The 23171-nt window shown below is 39.0% G+C and overlaps 1 protein-coding gene across 1 annotated transcript in view; it reads left to right on the top strand.

Moving 5' to 3' along the window:
* SHQ1 (SHQ1, H/ACA ribonucleoprotein assembly factor) overlaps positions 1 to 22112 on the top strand; it is a 51665-nt gene extending 29553 nt beyond the window's left edge. Inside the window, exons 10-11 of the mRNA XM_009708300.1 lie at positions 341 to 461; positions 21464 to 22112. Of these exons, the coding sequence (XP_009706602.1) occupies positions 341 to 461; positions 21464 to 22112 (770 nt within the window). The remainder of the gene's footprint in view (positions 1 to 340; positions 462 to 21463) is intronic.
* The last annotated feature ends 1059 nt before the right edge of the window (positions 22113 to 23171 follow it).

Raw genomic sequence — 23171 nt, 5'->3', positions numbered from 1 at the left:
TATATGGTGCACTGTATGACTCTGCTAAAGTTTGGGCCAGCACAGCTCAGAGAAGTGGAAAAGCTGGGGGAGGGGGCTTTTTCAGCTGTAGAGAATTACATGCATGACTGTGCCTTGAGGCTTTAGTCTTGCAGAGATTCCTACTGAATTCAAAGGCTCCACATCCATGTAGATGTGGATACTGAAGGACATAGGCACATTACTGCTGTTCTGAGACTGTGAATCAAAGTTACAAGGTGGTTGTAGAGAGCATGGTTATTAAAGCCTCAAAGGTGAGAAGATGGTAAAGCTTATCTGTCATGGTATCTAGTGGATTGCAAAAATAAAAATCTATTTCCAGGAAAAGCTGCAGTTTTGAAGTGTCTGCTGGACATTCACAAGATTTTTATGGAAAATGACCCTGCCTACATCCTTAATGATCTCTTCATTACAGACTATTGCATCTGGATTCAGAAAACCAAGTAAGTTCTTTAGTAGTTACTGATGTGGGAAATGTTTTTAGGATACTTCATCTATGAACAAGTATCAGTAAAATCAAAAAAATGCTATCTCCTATACATGGAAATGTGATCAGTCTTTGTCATTTAGTAGCCTTGGCTACCCAGCTATTCTGACTACATGAGTGAAGACATTCAGTGCATTTTTTTATGTAGTGACATCATTGGAGAAGGGAGGGAAGGATTGCATTTCAAATAAAAATGTGAATTTTCTTTAATATATTAATGGTGTTGGGCAGGGGGAAACAGCTTCTGGGGAATTTTCATTCTCTTGTGATCCTTCTTAGGAAGAAAAATGTTTATATTGCACCTATGTAATATTAGGAAAAAGGTTGGAAACAACTCCTAGTTCAGGACTGAATTTGTAACTTCCAGTAGAATTCACAACTTCCAATTCTGGTCAGACACACAAGCAGACCGTTTACATCTGTATGGAGCAGTTGATTTATGGACTGTAGCAGTTGTACCGATGAGTTATTAACACCAGAATAAGTGTCACAAATCTCTGTACGCTGGGTACTCCTGCCCCGGTAGTTGCTTGCCAGCTCACTCTCCCTGGCGATGTGCTTTGGCTTCCACTTCACTTGAGAGGAAACAGTGACTCTGCCGCTTCCAAAGTCCCTACACTTCAGCACTTCTGTGTCTCACCCGTGTTCTTTTAATTCAAAGCATGGCTTTTCTTATTTCCAGAATCTTGGGAACTTTGCACCCAGACTGGTTAGAAGTATCAGCATGCTTTAATGGTTCAAAAACAACAGTATTGGTGAGAAAACAGTGAGAAATGGATTAAATGAACAAAGCAAGCTGCATGTTCAAATCTTACTAAGCTTTATATTGTTCTTGTCAGATCTATTCTATGTTTCATACAGCTTTTGTTTTTTCTCCTTCCCTTTTTATGTTTTCACAGCCTTTGCTGAAGGCCCACAAAAGTACGCCTGTGAGTTGCAAGTAATATTTCTCTGAAAAGGAAGGCATTACTAATATAAACACAAAAAATGCCATTGTCATATTTTTTAATGCGGCAACATATAGCCTCATAAAACAGTGGTTAAAAATAGTCTTTGCATTCCAGTTCACAATTAACGAGAGACTGGGAGAAAAAATAACTTCTTAAGTGCACAAGACACAAGAAGCAGTGAGGGGATATAGAGGGAACTTGGTAGTAATTGTGATCAGAAAGGGGAATACGAAAGAGAATTGAGCCTGCTTGCATAGGCTGTGTATTTAGGTGTGACCTTACCAGTACTTCTTAGAGAATTAAAGGCCTTCAGTTCGTGGCTGGTTGTTACATGTTGTAGATACTGTTGATTCTTACTCTTCTCTGTATGTTTTCAATGACTATGTTCCTATAGGCAACAATGCATAAAATATTCTAAAGGAGCTAGAGGTGTTTCCAAACATTTTGATTCATCAATCGTGATTAGTTACAGGAACAGCGAGTTCATTATACGCTGTCATTTTTGAGGAGGCCTGTTTCGACCACACCTTAAATACAGGTATGGGGAAATTCATGTTCAGGTTGAAGTTGAGTTGGAAAAGTACGGTAAATGAAGAAGGAGAAAGTTATTTCATGCATCCTTCACAAAGAAATGAGTCATATGACAGTAATATCACTGCTGCCCGTATCAATGAATATAATGTCTAGCAACTCAGTCATAAAAACCAAGGCTTTCTTTAAATACAGCAGAAGAAAATGTATGGTAGATATAAGTGCCTGATGTATTAACACATTTACTCCCAGACGCATACATTATGTACCAGTTAAGCAGAACTGACAGCTTCTGGAAAGAGGGCAATTAAGCTATCTTATTGTCATAATGACATGGCACAATAGTTGTCTGTCATCAGGAGAGCAAGAGAAAGAGGAACTGCAGAAACCATTCCTATTTTTAGGGTCTGAATCAGGAAAGCATTTAAGCATATGCTTAAGTCATTCCTGTTCAGTTTAGCAGTGAAGCATGTGTGAAGTGAACAGGAACACTTTGGTTTTTTCCTTTATGTTGAGGGGAACAGCAGAGTTCACTTGTCATTCACAAAATACCTTAACAGATAGAGAAATGGGTGGCAACTTATTTGTTAAGGACAAGAGTTCCCAGCTCCCCAAGGTGAGTAAGGCATCTGGAGAGGAGGGTGGTACATCTTCCATTCCAGGGGAAGAAGGGTATGACATCCCTCTGGTCATTGCCTTTGTGGTGAAAGAGTTTTGGGAGGGGAAGGTGTTTATAGGTATTTTTGTGGTGGTCTTTCAATGAAGTTATTTGCATGTCTGATCAGTCTGGATACTTTCTCTGTTTTGTTTTTTTGGCTGTTCTTTGCTCCATGCAAGCTTCATTAACTTTGTCTCCATTTCCTCCTCTCTTTTCATAGCTGTAGTCCCAGGGTGTTCTCAAAATCTGTGGAGAGTTTTTCTTTTCTTCCCCTCTTGCCCTGGTATGTAACCAGGTCGTAGTGGAGGTTGGGTCCTCTTTGTTTAAACAGTTAAAACAGACTGTAGGTTCTTTTTGAACACTTTAAAAACAGCTGGAAGCAAGCTTTTTAGCTCACCTCTACTGGCAGATAAAAGTCTGGGAGCTGTAGGTTTAGAAAAAAAGTTTGGCACAGGCAAAAATGTAATGGATGTATCAAGCATACAATCCTATTTCAGATTACGCCTCCAGGAGAGGAACACCACTGGTAAGTACTGGCTTTTAAATACTCAATGTGGAAACAAAAAACCCTATAGCCAACAGTGCGTCAATAGCTGATTACAAATTTGGTTTGAGATCATAGTTTGGCTGTGACTAAATTAGATGAGTAAGTGAATGTGTCACTGAGCTGGCAAAAGGTGATTTATTTTAAGCACAATGTATCTGGCATTGGAAATGTTTAAGCTGCTGAATAAAACACATGCAAGTGGCTAATAGTCAATTGGGTGTGGTGAGTATGAGCTGGTTCTGTAATTCTAAGGATTTTTTTTTCTCAGAAAAATTATTTCATTCAGGTACCTGTTACTAAAGGAAAAGTAGATTCCTCAAAGTCTTAGACAATGCAAGATACTAGCAAGCGTAGCTAAAATTTCCTCTTCCTATTTGCAATCTTAAAGCTAGTTTTACCTGCTCTCTAGGTTTCTAGTATCTCTCTTTGAGCTGCGTGTGAAGTTACTATTAATAATTTGATCTATTGTGTAAAGTGGCATGTAAAATCCTTTTAAGTGTTCATTAGGTTTTGAAGAAAGGGAGCATGTTGCTCAGCAAAACTTACCAAAAAAGAGGGAAAAGTCAATGTTAACCTGGGTAACAAAAGCTAGACAAAGACCTATGGAGGCAGCTTGTAGTAAGTCTCGGCAGGTGGTGTCAACATTTATGTTGAAAAGCCAGATGCAGCCAGATGGAAAATTGCATCTTTAACCCCTGAGGTCATAATGACATGTCATCACTTCATTTGATCCCTCTGCTAAGTGAGCTTATCATCCACCCTGCTGTCACTTCTGTTATTACTTTCATTTCCATAATAAAATCAAATTTAAATTGTCTGGTTTGCATGCTTTTTTTCTTTAGGTCAGAGATTTTTACAAACCACTACGATACATATGGCAGCCTCACCAAGGTGAAGTTACAACTGAATTTGTATTATAAAAGTCTGAGCTTTTCTCCATCTTTCACACCTTCCTTTGAGCAGAAGGAGATGAGAGAGAGGAGAAGGAGCTTTGGGGAAACCCCTGGTTGTCTGACAGCTGCAATATGGGCTGCTAAGACCAGGGGAATCTGGGTGTGGATTTGTTGCAGGAGAGCTTTTTCCCTTCTACCGGAGGGGAGTTAAGTATCTGTGACCCCATAGGAGTTGTGTCCGTATAGAAGTCAGAGTAGTTTACCCGCTGACTTTTGCTGTGCTGAGGTTCCTTTGTGTAGCCTGATGTCTTTCTTTGGTGTTTTGTATTCCTCTTTGTGCCAGTCTCTATTCACGCTGCTTTTTGTTGTCCAGCATTGTACATATGTGCCTTCGGATAGCGTGGCCGTCTGATGCCTGCTGGCCAGAACATGAGTGGCTAGGTGGAAGGCTGGATGACTTCCTATGAGTCCCTGTCCTGGCAGGCAGTTAAGTGCATACTGTTCTGCATCCCTACGTAAGAGAACAATTGAGCCTGTACTGATTTAAAATATTTTTACCTAACGTTTAAATACATGTTTAGTTTTAAACCTGTACCACTTTAGTATCAGTAAATGTGTATTTTCTGTGTTCTTGAAATGGAGGTGAAGCTGTTGGTGTTCCTGGCAGTTTTCCAGGGGTTAGTACACTTACTTACGCACAGTTGTATAGTTGCATACTTCTCAAAGTTTTATGGGTATGAGGAATGCAGGAGAATAAGATGTTTGACTCCATGTAATTTGCATTACATTTTTCCTTATCCTATTTTTCTACTTTTCAACTTACCATCTCACCTTTTATTCATGATCTATTCTATTGCAAAAAAAAAATTATGAAATCATTGTTTGTGTTATGTATTGTAGTAGCTTCAACTCATGCAGTAGAGGAGATCAGTATGTTGAGAGGTGAGCTGTTAAATTGCCTCAGTGTGTCCTGTGGAACTGTATCTGCAACTTGATTTGTTATGCTAGTATATAGGCTGCTTTAATGTACGTGTGCTCTGTAGTCACACCTTCATGTGTAAGTGTATGTGCTCTGCAACCAAAGACAAATGTAATCTTGCTAATTTTGGCGACAGTAAGTGTAATGTGCCAGTTCAAGCATAGACTATTTGCTTTAAAGTAAAAACCAGGATTCCTGGTGGCATTTGTACAGTCTCTATAGAAGCTACTATCTTTATTGGAGCTAACTAAATTAAAGCTAAGTCAGATACACCTAAGCAATTTATATTTGCTTCTCTTGATTTGCAGGTGAGACATACACTAGAAGATAGGCTAGCTTTATAGGTCTGTTTTCCTTTTAATCTCTTTGTTATAATCGAAACCTGGTCCTCGTTACAACATAATTACCTAGTCTGAAGCCAGCAGGGAGTTGCTGCTTTGTGTAGGGTGTGAAGTTCTCTAAATAAATGTAGGATTAATTACATTCACAGCATGTCATTGAGGTGATGAGATTGACTGTGATTGTTCAGGCCCTCTTTTCTTTTCCCCAGGTTTGCTGAATTACTCTTTTAATCAATATAGTGTAATGTGGGCTTGAAGTGTTAAGGCCTGATGTTGCAAAGGCACTAAGGAGCCCGAATCTTTTGGGGGGGGGGGGGTAGTCAAATACTATGATGTTTAGATTAATGTAAATAGAATGTTAGCATACATTCCAATTGTATGTTAAAATTACTTGTGAAATTGGTAATCCATCTGCAAACTTAGGAAATTTGACCCAGTTATTATTTGCGAAGTTCTGGAAAACTTTGAAAAGTGTTTCAAAGTAGGTAGAAACTATTTTGATTGTGCCATTTTTGCAGCTGTTTCTTCTTGGCATTTTTGTTTTCTTTAGTGGTTTAGTGTTTTGTAAAGCTCAAAATACTTGAATAGAGGAAAAAACAGGCTTTTAAAAATCTTTTGGTTATTGCTTTTTTGCTGCTTGTAGGGTTGATGTTCATGAAGTCCTATCTGCTCTTTGTGGCATTGCCATGTTACTAGAAATGACTCAGCTGCAGCATCTGAAACTCAGGACTGTACTGCTAAATAAAGGGTGAACAGAGTGATGCTTGTTGACTGTGCACCTCTACTATGAAAATACTAAGTTCAGACAGGAGGATTCAGGAATAAAACTAACCTGAAAGATTTTCAAAGGGTATACTACTGACATGTTAGTTTATTAAATTTTTGATCTGTAATGAGGGGAGAAGGGAATGTATTAACAGATAAGAAAATTTAATCAGTGCTTTAAAGCATTCTCAAATGTTAGAGGAATATGCTAATTTTCAGCTGTTAACCTCTTGGATTCGGCAGCCATGATTCAGAAGAACAAAGGCATAAGCAATAATATATTCTGGATGAAAATCTTGCTTCTTGGCTCTGTGGGCCTAAACTGATTTGTACAGCATGTTTAAAGCACTTCATACAGTTAAGACCTTAGGAAGAATACACCTCATAATATTGTATTTTATGTGCATTACAGTTTCACGGTCAACTGTACTATGCTTCTGGCCGTAGTTTAGGTTTTACTTTACCTACCTTCATTGCTGCCCATGTTAACCTTAGTTTAGTGAAGGCTGTGGTCATTTCAGGTTTCATAAATCCTCCTGTATTCAAAGTAGATGGTGAAGAGAAAAACCAAATTGCTTTCACGTTGCTGCTTTGAAAGCAGCCTTGCCATTAGCATATGCTTTTAGCGTATATTCTGATGTAGCCAGTTATGTTATTTATCAGATAGTGTAACAACCCCATTGCCACCATCGCAAAATCCCTTATTTGATCTATCTTGTGGTTAGAGGCTTTTGTTTTTCACTATACTTCTTTAATGGTATTGTCATTGTGGATACACTGATGCTATTTAATTCTCTGCCCCCTCACCCTCTGCAAAACAAAACAACTTGTTGCATTTTGGAGATTTTTGCTTTGCTGTTTCAGCTTAAAAAGAGCCATATAGGTAGAAGAGAGAAACCAAAAAATCTTGGTGCTGCTTGTGATCACACCTTTCCCATGAACACAGTCAGAAAGCTGTGTTTTACCTGGTTACATAGGCTTCACCTTTATTGTCCTGTGATGACTTGCTGTAGTAGCTCATGGCTACAATACCCAGTTATTGTAATTCCTTCTTAGCAGGCTTTACAAGCTGGCATTACTACTGCTGGCAGCTAGTTCAGCATGCAGCACTACATTTGCTTACTACTTTGAGTAATCATGCTGCGTTAGGTTTGCTTTTCATTCACTTCTTTGGTGGCCTGTAGTGGTGTATTAACTTTCAGATGTGCCAGCTGGTTTTCAAGCTTTTACCAATAATGGGAGTGGCCAATTCAAAAGGGCTTTTGCAGGCTCTTTGAGGTTCATTTTATGCATATTTCAGTTTACATACCACCAACTGTAGGAGTTACTAATATGTCAGTGTTCTAGGAAATATTGGAAAACGGAAAAAAAAAAAATTCTGGGAAAAGACAAATAGTTTTTGTTGCTTTATAAAGTTAGGTTCTTCCATTGTTTTCAGAGTTTTTGTCTGAGTACTGTCCAGTATCTTCAACAATCTGTAAGAAAATACAGTATATGTCTTTTTAGATAAAAATTTTTGGTGACATTAAATGTTACTTATTTAAAGGTACAAAATGAATTGCACGGGCTGGCAATACGTGCTTATTTGTACAACGTGCATTTTACTACAATCAAGTATAATATGGCACATTCACAATAAAAGATTATAGATCATAGTTATGGATTGCAGAATATAAGACCGTGGAGGGCAGCAGCTCCAGAAAAATAGGTTGGGTCATGCTTGAGAACAGTTTGAACCTGAGCACCTATTTATCTCTCAGGAGGTAAGAAGGTGAGTGCAATCTTCAGCTGAAGAAGCAGACTAGTATCATTTAGGGGAAGGAAGTGGCATGACCTTAGAATGCATCATTTGTGAGACTGTGCTAAAACACAGACTAATTCTAGTGTCTATTTAAAAAGAGGTTGAAAAATGGAGAGAAATAGGGGAAAAAGTTTTCGTGAATGTACATGTCTGAATGACCTATGTTATGGCAAGAGACTGAGTAAACTCAGTAGTTCATTGGTAAGAAAGTTAAAAGTTGATTTGGACTTGTTGCATCATAACTTGCAGGCAGAGATTTTGGGTTTTGGCCGTTGTGTAGTATAACAAAAAAAATTACAAATAAAATCTATCTAGTTGAACAGGACAGAAAAATTCAGACAGCAATAAGTTTTCATATTTTCCTAGTGAAGAGTAATCATGACTTGGCTCCTTCTCCCTAGGTGGTTGGGTAATTCTGTACTGTCTTCCTTGTTTCCATCAAGATAGCATAGCTCAAAAAAATACCTCGTGGTTCAAACACTAGCTGTGGGTCTGGTGCAGAAAGTATTTGAGATTCTGTGCAATTTGTTATGCTACTAAACCAGCCTTTTCTAGGCTTACGAGAGGAAATGCTATCATTTTCCCTAAAATTTAGATAAGGGTTTACCAGTTTATCAAAGAGTATTTTGACTGTTAGTGCCTGAATTTGGTAGAGAACCCAGATTTATTTATTTTGATCCCAAGTCATCGGCTCTTAATCCTTAGATCTCAGTTCTTTGATTTAAAAATAGTAACTAATAATTTGCAAGCACATTAGATGTCTCCTCTTTCACTGTTTTGATGCATGTTTTTAATACAGTTTCTTCTTGTTTACTGTCATCTTGAGCTGCCATGCCTCTCATTAAATGTTGCATCTTATTTAAGGCCTGAGCTGTCACTTCGATTGTCTGTAAAGCAGTAGCTGCACATAGAGCGCTTTGTAAATAACAATACCCAAGTAATGTAATATACTGACTTAAGAGGCTTAAAGTGAAACACTGTTTGCCCTGAAGGCTGAAAAAGGTGATAGACAGGTGGATATAATACCAGAAATTCCCCTTTATATGTGTTTTAGCAAGCCCTGTAAAACACAGTTTTTTAACAAGGGATTTAATCTCTCCTCCCGGCTGCTAGCTGCAGTTTCCTTTGATGTTTTTCCTCTCCTTTCCTCTGTTGTTTTCTTTCCTATTTATTCCATCACTTTTCTATAGCTCATATTCCTTCAGGCTGTGTCTGAATGCACCTTGCTGTGGGTAGAGAAGGCAAAGAAGAAAGCCCTATTTTTTCCCCCTCAGGCTACTGCTTTGATTTTCCAAAGTTGTTGGGAGGCAGTTCCTATCTGCCTACAGAAGGGTCAGTGATCTGTGTCATGTTTTTCCAGTCAGCACATCTCAGCTGGCTCCTCTTCTGTGTCGACTAGGGGAAGGATGAGCTTGTGTAGTTGTTGCCTTTCTGAGCAGGTGGAGTGTACAGCTGTGATCAAAGTGGGAAGCCGATCTGCAGGCTGATAATGCCTTCCTGTTCTGATTCCAACCTTGTCAGTACCTGGCTTGGTCTCTTCCACCTGCACCTTGCAGTGATTGCTCCATAAATCTCAAGACAGAACAGGGGTAGAATGAAAGAGAAGAAAACGTTGAATGAGATGACAATTTAGTCTGTGGCCTAACGCCTGCTCCCCGCTATTCCCCAGGGCATTCCTTCTTGCAAGAAGTGGGCAGAGCGGGCCAGCTACGTGAAGCTGGATGCATGGCCTGCAAGTTTCCCTGTCGCGATCAGGAAGCTAGATCTGCAGCCAATTCAGTGGGGTGTGGTGGTATTATTGTTATTAATTATTATTTTTCATAAGATACATGATCATGCTCTAGAGCATCTGATGCTAGGTGCCCTACAAACACAACAGGGTGCGGAGGGGAGAAGATGGGAGGAGGCTGTTCAGTTTAGGCCCGTGCAAAAATGTGCTTTCCTGCCAGGAATTTGCAAGATGCTCTGATTTGGTGTCTTTTTATGTTTAGATTGTGTGAGTTGAGAATGGACTGTGAATGGGAAAGCTATTTCCCTTCAGGTGTTAGAGGTGTCAGTCAGAAGCGATGGAGCAGTGTCAGAGTTAAAACTGATCGCCCTCACTAGGAATTTTGTTGTTTGGTGGATAAATTCCATTGTAAAGGGGTAGGATCATGTTGGAGAAAAGTGTTTTTAATTGTGCCTTTAAACCTGTCCATTGTCATTGTTATTATTTTTGTAATAAGTGACTTTATTAGCATTATCCTTAAACTAAAATTCACATCTTCTGAACTGCTTTGTGCGAGTACCTTTCATTCCCACATTGCAATACAAATTGTGCAATGTACGGTGTTAGGGGTGCTGTCTCTTAGATCACCAGCAGTGATGGTGAAGACCAAGTTCTAGGTAATGGCAGTTAAGAAATTTGAGGGAGATGGGGCTAATGTAGAACAATTGTCACCATTCCATTTCTGTAATGCAGCCAATACTTACATTATAAAATCTGTTCCTTTCTCTGCATCTGTTTTGTGGTGAGTTGTCTATTCATCTTTCATTGTTTGTATTTATCATATATAACTTTGGAATCTGTGCCATTGTTAGATGTTTGGACTGGTTGCAACTTAGTAAAGCTATTTTGGCAACACTGAGCTGCTTCTAAGCTCAGTTAAAGTATTCTTAAAACATAAATACTGTTCAGTTGCTTTTTATAGTCCAATATTAATTCTGTTTTCTCTTACGAATATTTTCATAGTATCATCTCCATAAGTAAGCTGTACTTGATTTCCTTTATAATCCGTGATATGTTTGGTTTCAACTTATCAAAAAGACCAAGTAATGGAAGTAAGATGTTATATTGGAAAGCTTCATCTTTTTTTAAAATATTTATAAATGTGAAGTTCAGCTCATGCAGTATTTAGATTCATTATGAAAGAAGCACAGTGGAATTTCAGGATAAATATGGAGGGAAAATTACTTGAAATATTCAGACTTATTAACATAAAAGAAGTCACTTAAAGCATAGCACCATCGTTTCAATTTATGTTTGACTTATGGTTAACAAACTGTAATCATTTAAGCTATGTAGATAGCAGTTCATGTTTACAAGACTGCAAGTTGGATTGCAGTGTAAGTATATCACTCTTCGTTTCAGAATTCATGTAAAGCCCTTTGAAAGCCAGAATTTCAAGATGAAAGCATTTTATGTTCCCCTTAAGCCCATTGGATTCTTCCACATCAGCCATTGCTTTATGGTGCAGGACAACTTTCTGTCACCTGAAGATAAGTGGTGGCTCTCTCTTGTCAAAAGTAGTCTTTCTTATGCTGGATTTCTGCTCTTCTAATCCTGTCAATTTAAAGTGGTGGCATCTTGCTTACAGGGAGATCTATTTTCCAGACTTCTTTTTGAACCCAGTGCTCCCTTTTTTATAGTGTGGTTTCCCTATATTTAAAGTAAAGATCTGGTGTGCAGTGAATGCTTTTCCAGTCTCTGCTTTGTCTGATGTCTACAAGGAGGGGGGGAAGATTCTATACACTTCCTATAAACCCAGGCCTTGTGCCCTGGTCTTGTCACCACATCCTTTGACACCTCCACCAGGCAAGAGGCAGCTTATGCAGTAGCTGGTCTTAGCACTGATCAGCTGGTTGGTATGTGCGTGCTGTGGCCTCCTACCAAGCCAGTACGCGATAGCTGTGTTCTGCCAGCGTTTTCTCATGATGGTCGTTATTTATACCTCTGCTTATTTTCATGAAATATGTAGGAATTTAAAGATTATTTTTTTTTTAAACCCTAGTTGCTCTTAAATTTGATTGAAGTTGCCTGGTGTTTCCAAGAGTTGATGGAAAGGGAATAATTAACAGTTAGTAGAGACATGGACAGTATGACTATGTAAACCTAAGTTATTTAGGCTAAAAATCAGAATCCATCCCTTTGAGAAATGGAAAGAATGAATTCTAACCTGCAGTTGCATAAAATACCTTGAATAGCTTGAGCACGTTTTATTTTAGGAGCTAGCTTTTCCTAAGAAAGTGTAGAAATTAAGCAGTCTTTACTGCTGTGTTGTGGAGGTGGTTTGTTTCTTTCCTATGAAGACAGTGGTTAATCTAGTACTAAACCATGGGAAGAAATGTTGCGTTATTTCTGTTGTGTTTACATTCACCTGTCTGTCTTTTGCTGCAGATAATGTAGAAGATGAGTTAAAGTTTAGGTCAATTTCGTAGAATCAGAGTGGTGTGGTTGGAAGGGCCCTTAAAGATCACTCAGTTCCACTCCCCTGCCATGGGCAGGGACCCCTCCCACCAGACCAGGTTGCTCACAGCCCCATCCAACCTGGCCTTGAACACTTCCAGGGATGGGGCATCCACAGCTTCTCTGGGCAACCTATGCCAGCGCCTCACCACCCTCACTGGGAAGAATTTCTTCTTCTTATCTCATCTAAATCTTCCCTCTTCCAGTGTAAAGCCATTGCCCCTTGTCCTATCACTCCAGGCCCTTGTCAAAAGTCCCTCCCCAGCTCTCTTGTCGGCCCCTTTAGGTATGGGAAGGCTGCTCTAAGGTCTGCCCGGAGCCTTCTCTTCTCCAGGCTGAACAACCCCAACTCTCAGCCTGTCCTCACAGCAGAGGTGCTCCAGCTCTCGGATCATCTCCGTGGCCTCCTCTGGACTCTCTCCAACAGGTCCACGTCCTCCTTGTGCTGAGGACCCCAGAGCTGAAGGCAGTACTGCAGGGGGGTCTCACCAGAGCGGAGCAGAGGGCAGAATCCCCTCTCTTGACCTGCTGGTCACCCTGCTTTGGCTGCCTGAGTCCTGAAGAAAATGGTCCTGTTTCTCCTTTGCTAACATGTTAAATTTAGCTTTGTTCTTGTATTATCTTCTGTACTCATTGATCAGAGCTAATGAGATTTTAATGGAGTTATTTATTGGCTCTACCTCTTACTTTAAAAATGTATAATAAACTAAGCTCATGAAACTGTTGAGTGGTGCTGTTTGTGTTTATCTCGCTGGCTGTTAATTGTACTACCTATTCTGTGATTCTTTCAGATCTCATAAGGCAGTTAGGGTTATGATGAGCTAACCAGCTAATAAAGGCTGGAAAGTGATTTAGCAGATGTTGCATATTGATTTTTCTGTTTAACTGATGCAATAAGGAATTTTGTGCATAGAGGTGCCATTTTTGACAAAAGATGTAAAATAGGTTTTAGACTTTTCTGTTCATTAGGAACCTATGGTATTTTCTGTGCATGGCGCAAGTATAAAAAAATATTATCTGCGTTCTTCTGAATGAGGGCCTTTTGTTTCCATGGAAGGGTTACCCTGTAGTTCAGGTGCTGTATATATTTTCTTTTCCACTTCATGCCTTAAACTTCATGGTAGTATTGTTACGCTTTGTTAAGTTTTAGCCATGTTTCACTGCAGAGAATAGTTGTGTTCCCAGAGCTGGATGAAATGCAATCTGTGCATAGTTTCCCCAAGCTTGTGAGGAATTGGGGTAAGGGCGTGTATAAGGTACTTTGCAATAAAACCAGTGTAAAGTTAGACTCATTGTCATAGTCTCTAATATAACAGTGTGTACAGATAGGCAAAGGGGTTGTTACTATCTGTTAACATTTACCAAGACTATGGGCTTTCTGCTATGGATTTCTTGCAGAATTTATTTTGAAGAATTTTTATTCACTGATTCTGAGCTTGCTTTTTCAAAACTATTTCACTATGGCTGGAGGTCATTGACTAGTGTATAACTTGAAGCACTCATTAGGAATAACCTTGAAAGTGAAATAAAAACTGGTGAAATACGGCATCTCATATAAAACACATGCTAAAAGGTGTAATTGAGTCTTAGTCTCTTATCTCCAGGCAGATTCTGAGGCTCATGTTCTTTTGTAACCCGTGACTTTTAAAGAGTAGTTTCGGCAAATGGATGATGTGTTTAGTGTGATGAGTTTCTTATTACTGCAGCTAAATGCCATTTGTAAGGATTCTTTCCCTGAACTGGAGGATTTTTTTTGTTATCTAATCTCATTGTTTGCCCATTTATGCTTTTTTGTGCATGTTGACTTCAGATGTTTCTACGTTAATGAAGTCTGCTTTTGCGTTCAACGCCATCATCATCATTGTGTCTATGTTTTACCAGTTGGGGTTGATCAAACTTCAACTCTTTCATGTCGTGAATATTTTATTAAAATCAAATAGTCTTTCAATTCTGTATCATAAGAATGCAATCATTTTATTATTTTTTTTTCTCTCGAGCTGTTTGAAATTGTATGTCAAGTGTGGAGGGATGTTTGACTTTGTTAGTTGCCTTTCTGAAGGAAGCATGCTACTGTTGGTCTAAAGCCCTGAAGTTTAAGTTACGTTGCAGTAATTCAGAAGTATGTGTCTCTCTCCCACTTTATCCTCCACCCCTGGATGTCAGAATATGCTGTTCCAGTGGCTTACGGTGCTGCCTAACAGGGTGAGATCAATTATCAGCTTCAAGAGATTTTCCCCAAAGATCACAAGTTTGGTTGCTCAAGCAGCTGTGCAGGACTAGGTGGAAGCTGACATCTGAATTTTAGATTGAAGAACAATTTATTTTCTTCTCGAGTGTATGTAAAGATAGTTGGATGCTTTGTCAGCTGTGTCATTCTTGTATGAGCTTACTTTCTTATCTTTTGAATTCATGTTTGGCTGTAACCTGTTGAGCCTTCTGCTTCAAGAGAGCTTAAGCAGTAGACTCACGGCCATTGGGATATGAATTTTCATCAAGATCATGACAGAGTTCCTGTGCGAAGTTAGTATTGGCATTATCAAGGGACTGAACATTAAACAGTGTCTCTTCGTACCCCTTGTGTCTGGACAGATAAGGCTTGGGCTGGAAGACAGCAACAGATGGAATCCAGCAAGAACCACTCTGGGCAGGGCAAAAAGAAGATGATCTGAAGGATCTGGAGAGTCTGGCCCTTTTGCAGGTGCCCTTTTGTTCACCAGTGGCAGTCCATGCAGAAACATCGGTCGCATCCTGTTGCAGCCTGTTCTCAACCTGTCTTGTGACAAGGCAGAAAATTTCATTATCCCTTATAGTTTAACTGACACTTCAATGTCTTGCAGATACTAAATTTACACATCCTCTGTACCTGAACTGCTGGGGCTTTACTTTGGGATGATATCTGGTGATGCCTGAGATAATATTAACTCTAGAATTGTCTTAATAGTTACGATGCCTTTAGCTAAAAGAATTATTGTGGGAAATTGTAAGCAATGCTGCCAGGTATGTAATTTGGAACACATTTAAAGTGATTATACTCTTGGCTGGTTGTAATGCTTGTTATCTGTTTTATCTCACAAAGAGGGTGTCCATGAAACTTTCATAAGCCTGAGTTTTGCTAGGCCTTGTTGAGAAAGGTAGTTTAAAATAGACTGATGCTTTCTCCTTAAACTTGGTAGCTTCTCATACAGTAAATGTATAAAATTAAGGCAGTTGGGAATACCTTGTGATCCAGCAGACAGGAAAACCTTTGCTTAATGCAACAGCTTTGCTGTTAGATGGATCCTATGCGTCCGAAGCTCCTGCTGAGTGGAGATAAGTTTAATAACTGCCCTTTTTACATTTGTCAGCCTGCTGACTGGCACAGCATGCTGCTAGTTTGTATTTGAATGCATCTGAAGGAATTGTAGGCCTACCAGGGGATGAGTGCTTGGCAGTGAGACAGGCCCGTTTTCGTATTTGGCGGAACCTGCAAAGGCACGCCTGCACTTGGAGTATCTACTGTTTCTTTGGGACTTGTTTATCTTGCCTGTAGGGCTTAAAGATAATTAATGTAAAGTGGTTTACACTTAAAACAGGGCTCGTCAGCCCTGTAGAGCCAAGTTATAGCACTGCTAGCATGCAGGACTGATTGCCATTGTAACACAGTTAATAGGCCCTAACCACGTTTGAACGAGATAATATAATAAGACTTTAGTTGGTTCCAAGATTAGTTAGGTTCCAGCTTGATTCCAAGACCAGTTAGGTCACATTCAAACACCAGGCTGGTAATGAAAGCTGTTGTCAATATTTTTGATATAGGGGTTCCCATGCTTTGTTGCTTTTGGGTTGTGCTTGGGGAAGAATAGCTCAATCTGCCGTGACAGCACTTGTGCACTGTACACCGACTTGTGATTGAGCTGGGGTAGGTAATACGAAAATTCTGTTGCATTTTGCCATGTCTTACACCTAGTTTACAGTCTGCACTTCAGAAAAGTGGATGTTTGTTTACATCTGTGAAATGCAAAGCCATTTGCAGTAGAAATAATCCTTCCATTGTTTACAAAAACAAAAGCAAGCTAGAGCTTGTGCCACTTTTCATTCCATAGTGAAATGTACTGACTCCTGCTTTGAAAGCTGGTGCTGCCGATTTGACGATTTACTCCCATGTTTGCAAATACTCTGCACAGTGTTTTTGACGTTAACTCCCATGCCATGATTGAGTATGCAGTGCCACCCATCTTAGGGAATAAGGAGCGGAATGCTAATTTTCATATTTTCAATTTCTCTTTGAGTTGTGGTTTGTTTTGTTTTTTTTAATGTAACTAAATCGCTAAAGCAAAAGAATTTGATGTAGGGCGAGTAGCAGGCAGATGGAAAGGCCTGGCCCATTAACACTTTTTCTGTAAAACTTTTCCTTTGTAGTGTTATTTCTGACTGATGGACATTGTATACAGAAGCATAATTACTTCTTTTTATTTTAATATTTGGGAAAAATTAGAGGATTTTGTGGCTGGATGTATCCCCCAAGCCCTGCATTTATTTTTTACTTTCTGTGGCTAGGTTGCTGTTTGTCTTTCCTTCCATGCTTATGTTAAATCTTCCTTGGAAACAATCAAATCCCTAATTTATGTCTTCTGTGAGATCTGGAGCTCTGTGTTCTGGAGATAACAGTTATCTTGATTCATCAGATCCTAGTGCCCTCTTTCCTCCTTGGAACAGAAGGTAGAACTGGAGCTCGTAGGAGCATTAGTCTTTAACTGGAGAAGTTGTGTCCTCCTCTCCTCCCACCCTGGCTGCTGCTTGTGTCTCAGCACTGCAGTCGGTCCCCATCACCATCATGTCTCTTCATGCTGCCACAGGTGGGCTTTGCTGTAAACCTGTAACGATTTCCCTCTCCTGTTGTCATAATCCTCTTTTTTTTTTTAATCTTGTTTTTATCCATCTCCCTTTATTTGCTAAATCTCCTTTGATTCTTTGTTCTTTTCACCCCAGTTTTACTCTTTTATAATCTGAGATCTGTGGAACAAGATTCTTTTCTTCTTCTAGCACATGGAGAAACTCTCCTGTGCCTAGACAAGGATTGCAGTAGTTCTATCTTCAAATTTTAATTCCAGACTACATGGACAAGTCCTGAGATGCCTCTGTTGTTACCTGTTCCTCAGAGCTATACGTTAAACAAAACATGCATCTGATCAGTATAACCTGTAATTAAACATTTTCCTTAAGCAACCGACATCTTGATAACTAATAATTATCATGTGTAGCACCTTTAAAGCCTATTATGTGTGTTTATGTAAGAACACTATTACCATAATAATAAGATATCATTACCACAAATGTGCATACCGAATGAGCATGTCTTAAAGTAATCACGCGATTCCATTAATGATACTTGAAAAATTAAAGTATTTGCTGTCTAATCTCTAAAACACTACTCAAAAGATTTTGGAAACAGCAGGACCTGTTTACTGCAAGTCTCTAAGTATCTCATTTCTGGTGTCTCATTTTTGTTTCCTGAATTGTCGCTTATCTTTCAGCTAGGGAAATCATTAGCTCAGAGACCCACAGTCTCCTGTTGAAAGCATTTCCATGCTCTGATTTTTATGCTTTTTACCTTGGTTTTTTGTCCAGGGAGTGCTGCCACCTTTTCTTAAGGCTGATGTGAAATGCACTCCTGAAACTCAGTTCTCCTTGAAATTAGATAATTGCCTTAAACAAGATGGACTGATAGCTAATTGTAATTCTGTTAGTCCCTTGCATGGGGGGAGGGGGGAAAAAAAAAAAGCTGTTCTTCTTCAAGTGCTGGGTTTTTTTTCTTTTAATAGAAGATTGGAAAGTTGGGGAGTGGAGTTTCCTGCTGTAATGTATAAATTTGTCAAGAGTGTGATAGTTTTGAGTTTGTTTCTCATATTGAAATGTCGACCTCTGTAGACTGTCCATTTTTTTTTCTGGAAGACACTTGATGACCAGAGTGAAAGTTGGGGATAAACATTTAGCCTACTAAGAAATCTGAGTAACTGAAAAGAGACTTTTTCATGCTGTTTGAATCAAATACCAGACGTGGCTAAGAGCGGGGAGGAAAAAAAATAATCTTCTAGGGTGTTTTTTAATGATTTGTTAGAAGATTCCTATTGTGGTTGACTTAGCGTGATTTTTTTGGACATTGATAGTGCAGAGAAAAAGAAGGTTATGGAGGTCTGCATGAAGTCTGCACCCTTTCCCCTGTCCTGAAACGTGCTGGTCGGTTGTTCATGGGCTGCATCCTTGTGTGTGGTGGTGTCAATGACACTGCTCCATCGGACCACTACATAAGAGTGCTGAAGTAAGGCAGTTGCAGAGGTTAAGAGGATAGATAGAATTGTTGGCCTTTTGCAGGCATTTACTCATCCAAGCAGGGTATCTATTTGTGCTGTTATTGTTAGAAAGGAAGAGCAGTCTGTTTAATCAATGTCTTTTTTTCCTGTAATCCTTTGTAAAGATAAAAAGCATGTCCTCTCTCAATAGTTCTGTCAAAACTATTGAGGAAAAAGGACTAAGTGTCCAACTTGAAGCCACAGTTGTTTTATGAAATCAGTTATTGTCATTATTTTGGTCTCTCGGAACTAACCCAAGGTTTTTTAGACTAAGAATGCCTTTTGCATTTTTACGGTTGTCCAATAGGATGGATGTTTGTCTGTGGCTGTCAGGCACCAGCCTTTTAATTCGTTCTCTTTGAACTCATTAATAAAAATGCATTTGTGTGTAGAGTGGCCAAACACTTGCTGCTGTAGAGAGGCCATTTTTTATCTGTCAGTAATACCACATCTAATTTAGTAACATAATGTGTGTTGAGTCAAATGAGTATATCACTGTGTACTTTCCTCCATAACACTTGGCATTAAGTAATCTGGAGCACAGTGAAGTATTTATTAATGCCAGAAAGTACATAATGCCATACATCTCCTTAATACTTGATTCAGTTATGTGACATGTTTCGATATCTAACATGTTAACTGCATTATAAGAGAATAGTAAAAAAGGAGGAGAGGATTTTAAGGGAGTGATTTCAAGGACTGAGAGTATCTAGCAGGAAAATTATGCATGAAAAATTAGAACAGCAGAAATAGGGAAAAGCCAAAAAATACATATAGGATTGGGAGACAAAGTGACAGACGTAATAGAAGAGATGTGAGGACAAATAGGACTTTCAAAATTGATTTTTCTATCTATAATGGCAGTAATAGAGCAGGTAGGTGAGACTGAGGTAGCTGGAGCTGAAGATGTATCACCGGAGGAGATTGTTTTGCCTACAGTTAGTCGCTCCTGGCTGTCAATGAAATTAAAAGGAACTACATATAAAATGGGTACAAAACAGTGTTCTCTGTCACAAGGCACATTTCGCTTTTGGAGCTCGTCGTATTCTTGTGGGCAGTCAGGTAACAGGACAGGAAAAAGGATTGTACCTTCATATTACTATTAACAACTCCCACAGGGGAAGGGGGCACATGCACACACATACATGCATACAGTTAGAAGGAAGGAAAGAGACTGTTTCAAAAGCAAAGCAAAATGCTTTCTGAAAGGGATATAAACTCTTGTGACTCAGGGTATAAACAGGCTTCTCACCAATGTGTTCAGGAAGCAGATTTCCCTGCAAGCCAGTTATTCTGTTACCGCCTACCTGCAAGGCTTCATGAACCTTTTGGTGTATCACTTGGCTTCTTTTTCTTTCTTTTTACCTACGGAGCAGGGAGAATGCTTTCTTTGTTCCCAATTAGGTTGGCAACTTCTCAAATCCTCCATAACTTTTCAAGGAAAATTAAAGTTCTTGACAAAAATAAAATGGAAATACATCATCAAAAAGGAAAAATTACAGTAGTGTTAAGTAAGCAACTTTTTAAAATTTGGTACCTGTGTTTATATTGGAGACTGCTGGGATAGTGTTGTGACTTAATTCTTAGCTTTAAATTTAAAAATCCTAGAAATATAAATTCTCTGTTGTTTCAGTTACTTCTGGGAAACACTTATTTCTTAGTTTTCTAGTCTATGGGTTGAACTAAGGAAGTTCAGTATGTTTTGTTCCGAGTTCAGCTTATAAAAGTTGCACTGTCTCTGTAAAATGTGTAAGAAGCTGCATTAAATTTCCCTTCCCCCACTTTTAAATACAATTCCTTTAGGAGAAAAAAAACAAAAAAAAGAAGCATCTATATTATACTGAGTAATTATGCCCCGTGGGAAATAGAATATAAAGATCTTTAAAATCATTCAACTGAGAGAACAAGCACTTTAACTTTTGCCTCGCAGGAGTCATGTATTACATTATCAGCTACTTGCTCCAGTGTCAGTGTGTCATGCCTTGCAGGTTAGCAGGTTTGGCAGAGGAAATGAAACCCAGTCAGTTACTGCGGGATTTATAGTAGACCTGCTGTTGCAGGAAGTGGTGAAAAGTTGATTGATAGTCAGAGGCAAAAGTCTACAACAAGAAACAGGATGTATGCTTGTTACTTTATACCTGTGTTCCCCTCTGAGTTGTCCCCCCCACCCACCCCATTTCAAGTCACTCTCTTACTTTTTGTGCTCTCTGTTTCTAAATCCATGATGCACTTTGCTGGTAAAGCATGTGCTGACTTCAAAACACTTGAGGAAATAGATATGGTTGTACTGAAGATTTGAAGCTGGTGTAGCATGCCTGCTTTATTAGAGGCATTTGTCTAAATGGTCCTGATATTTCTGTTGAATTATTGCAGCTGAGTTACAAGTGAAAGGTAAAGCACGTCTACGGACGGAGTATTGAACATCTCCTGCTGTCATGGGTCCGCCAAGCTAGCCGTGAAAGGAGGAGAATATGTCACTGAGATGGACCTGATCAGCTATGTTCTGTCAGTTTATCTGTATTTAACAGGAGGGTAGTAAAACCAAATGGTTTTGCTGCATATGAACTTAATCCAGCAAGCCACATACTGCAGAATTCACTGCTAAAGACAGCAATCCTGAAAAGGTTTGTTCTGAAATCCGTTTTCCCTTACTGTGCACTGCTGAAACATCAAAGCAGCAGTATCTTTTCTGAAAGTGTCACCGAAGACTTTCAGTGGGATATTGTCTAGCCTTGTGCGAAAAGTTACCCAGAATAATAGTAATTATGAATACTTTTGATTTTTTTCCCCTGTAACATCTACTTTGACAATCATAATTGAAGAATAAAGTTGTTCGCAAACCAAGCGAAGAGTAGAAACGTCCAAGACTTGTGTTCTCCTTATCAAATGGGAAAGTTCTGTTTGTAAAGTTCAATAATATATCTTGTTCTTTGTTAAAGGTCAAAAAAGTTGGCTGCGCTCTCTGAATCCTTGCAGAAAACCACACTTGCTAAGTCCCACATAGGATTTGAACTAGAAGAGCTGGAAGCAGCAGCAGTGCTGGTACAAGAGGAAGAGAACATGTTAAAAGCTGCTGGCACAGTTTCCAAGCAACAGCTGCCTTCATCTGAGTCGGAGACAAGTGACTCTGAAGAATCAAGCAGTACTTCATCATCTGAGACAGAAGGCTCTGATTCAGATGAGCGAGAGTCCTCAACCAGTGAAGATGGGAAAATAAATTCTTTACAAGGCACGCTTCAAGAGGAGAGGACAGCTCCACTTATTGACTGTAATGGATTAAGGCAGGGCACAAACACTTTGACGTTTGAGGTTAGTGATGAAAAATCAAAGGTTTCTTTGCAATCTACATCTGTTCCTGGAAAATTGATAGAAGAATTAGAAAAGCAAATGCATACTGCAATTAGACTTTCAGAACAGCCTGAAGGATTGGCTACTGCAAGCTGCATTTTACAGAAACAAGAAGAAAACCGTGTATCTGAACCTGACAGATTTTCAAAAGATACTACTGGGAAGGGAAATTTCTTGGAGGTGTCTTCAGAGACAAACCCATTCCTTCTTGTTTGCAGCACAAATGAAGATGAAGAGTAAAGGACCATGTTAGAATACGGTGTGACCCACTAGCAGCGCAGCTTATTGCTATAATGAGGTGTTCCCAAGGCTATCCTGAGCTGCAGAAAGAAGTTGATATTTTTCTTCTTTGTTGTGTTGTCAGTTCGGAGGACAAGACTGCTTTGAAAAGAATTGATATGAAAAGATAGGATAGACACCATCATAGTTACATTTTTATTTTTCTTCTCTGATTCAACAGAGTCTCAAATTTTATCTCTACATGTGGGAATGTGTAATTTCAGTAAACTTCTAGAAACAGTTTTCATTAAGCTTATTCTGTAGTAGAATGATGTCCTAATCAAATACAACTGAAATGAGTTGTAGCATCATTTTAATTATCTTTAGCTATTGGGATTTACCTGAAAAATATCCTCATTGTGTTTGTATGAACTTGTTTATGACATTTTGCTGCATTTTTTTAAACTTTAAAATGTTTTATGGCTAGCCACTTCAAAAATAATGGTTATAAATTTAAAAGTCTAAATAGTGCTGACAAATTATTTTTAAATATAGATTTTCTATTTTTTGTACAAAATAAAGGAAATTTCTTTATCATCAGTGCAAGATAGAAGGGTTATAGCTTATATTTGTGCAGTTCCTTGCATAAGTTATTTCAACAGTTTTGTCATGTATTTATTTTGTGCTGGTTTTGAAATGTGTCTGCATGTGGACACTGCTGTTGCTCTTTAAAGAACAGAAATCCTCATTATTTCTTCTTTCTTTCTGTGTATGCTCTTAGTATCACCACAGTAACGTTAACCAAAATGAAGAAACAATATAGTACGGTGATCTTGAGTATAGGACTGAAAGCAAACCTGTGCTGTCTAGACCTGGCTTTGTTATTAGTCATCACGTAGCTTTGGCCAATTTGTTTGCTCTTTTTTTGTCTTTATAACATTAAAATAATCCCATCAGTCAATATATTTTGTGCTAATTTCTGTTAACTGTAGATAGGTTCTTGAAATCAGGTGGCTGCTGCAAATTATATGCTGCTGTTCAGTCCCTACAAGAGGATTTGGGAGGGTGGCAGGATGGGAC

The sequence above is a fragment of the Cariama cristata genome, unplaced genomic scaffold (assembly GCF_000690535.1).
Source record: "Cariama cristata isolate BGI_N322 unplaced genomic scaffold, ASM69053v1 scaffold7559, whole genome shotgun sequence".
Taxonomy (NCBI): domain Eukaryota; kingdom Metazoa; phylum Chordata; class Aves; order Cariamiformes; family Cariamidae; genus Cariama; species Cariama cristata.
Note: the sequence above shows the minus strand (reverse complement) of the source record. Positions and strands in the feature narration are given on the sequence as shown.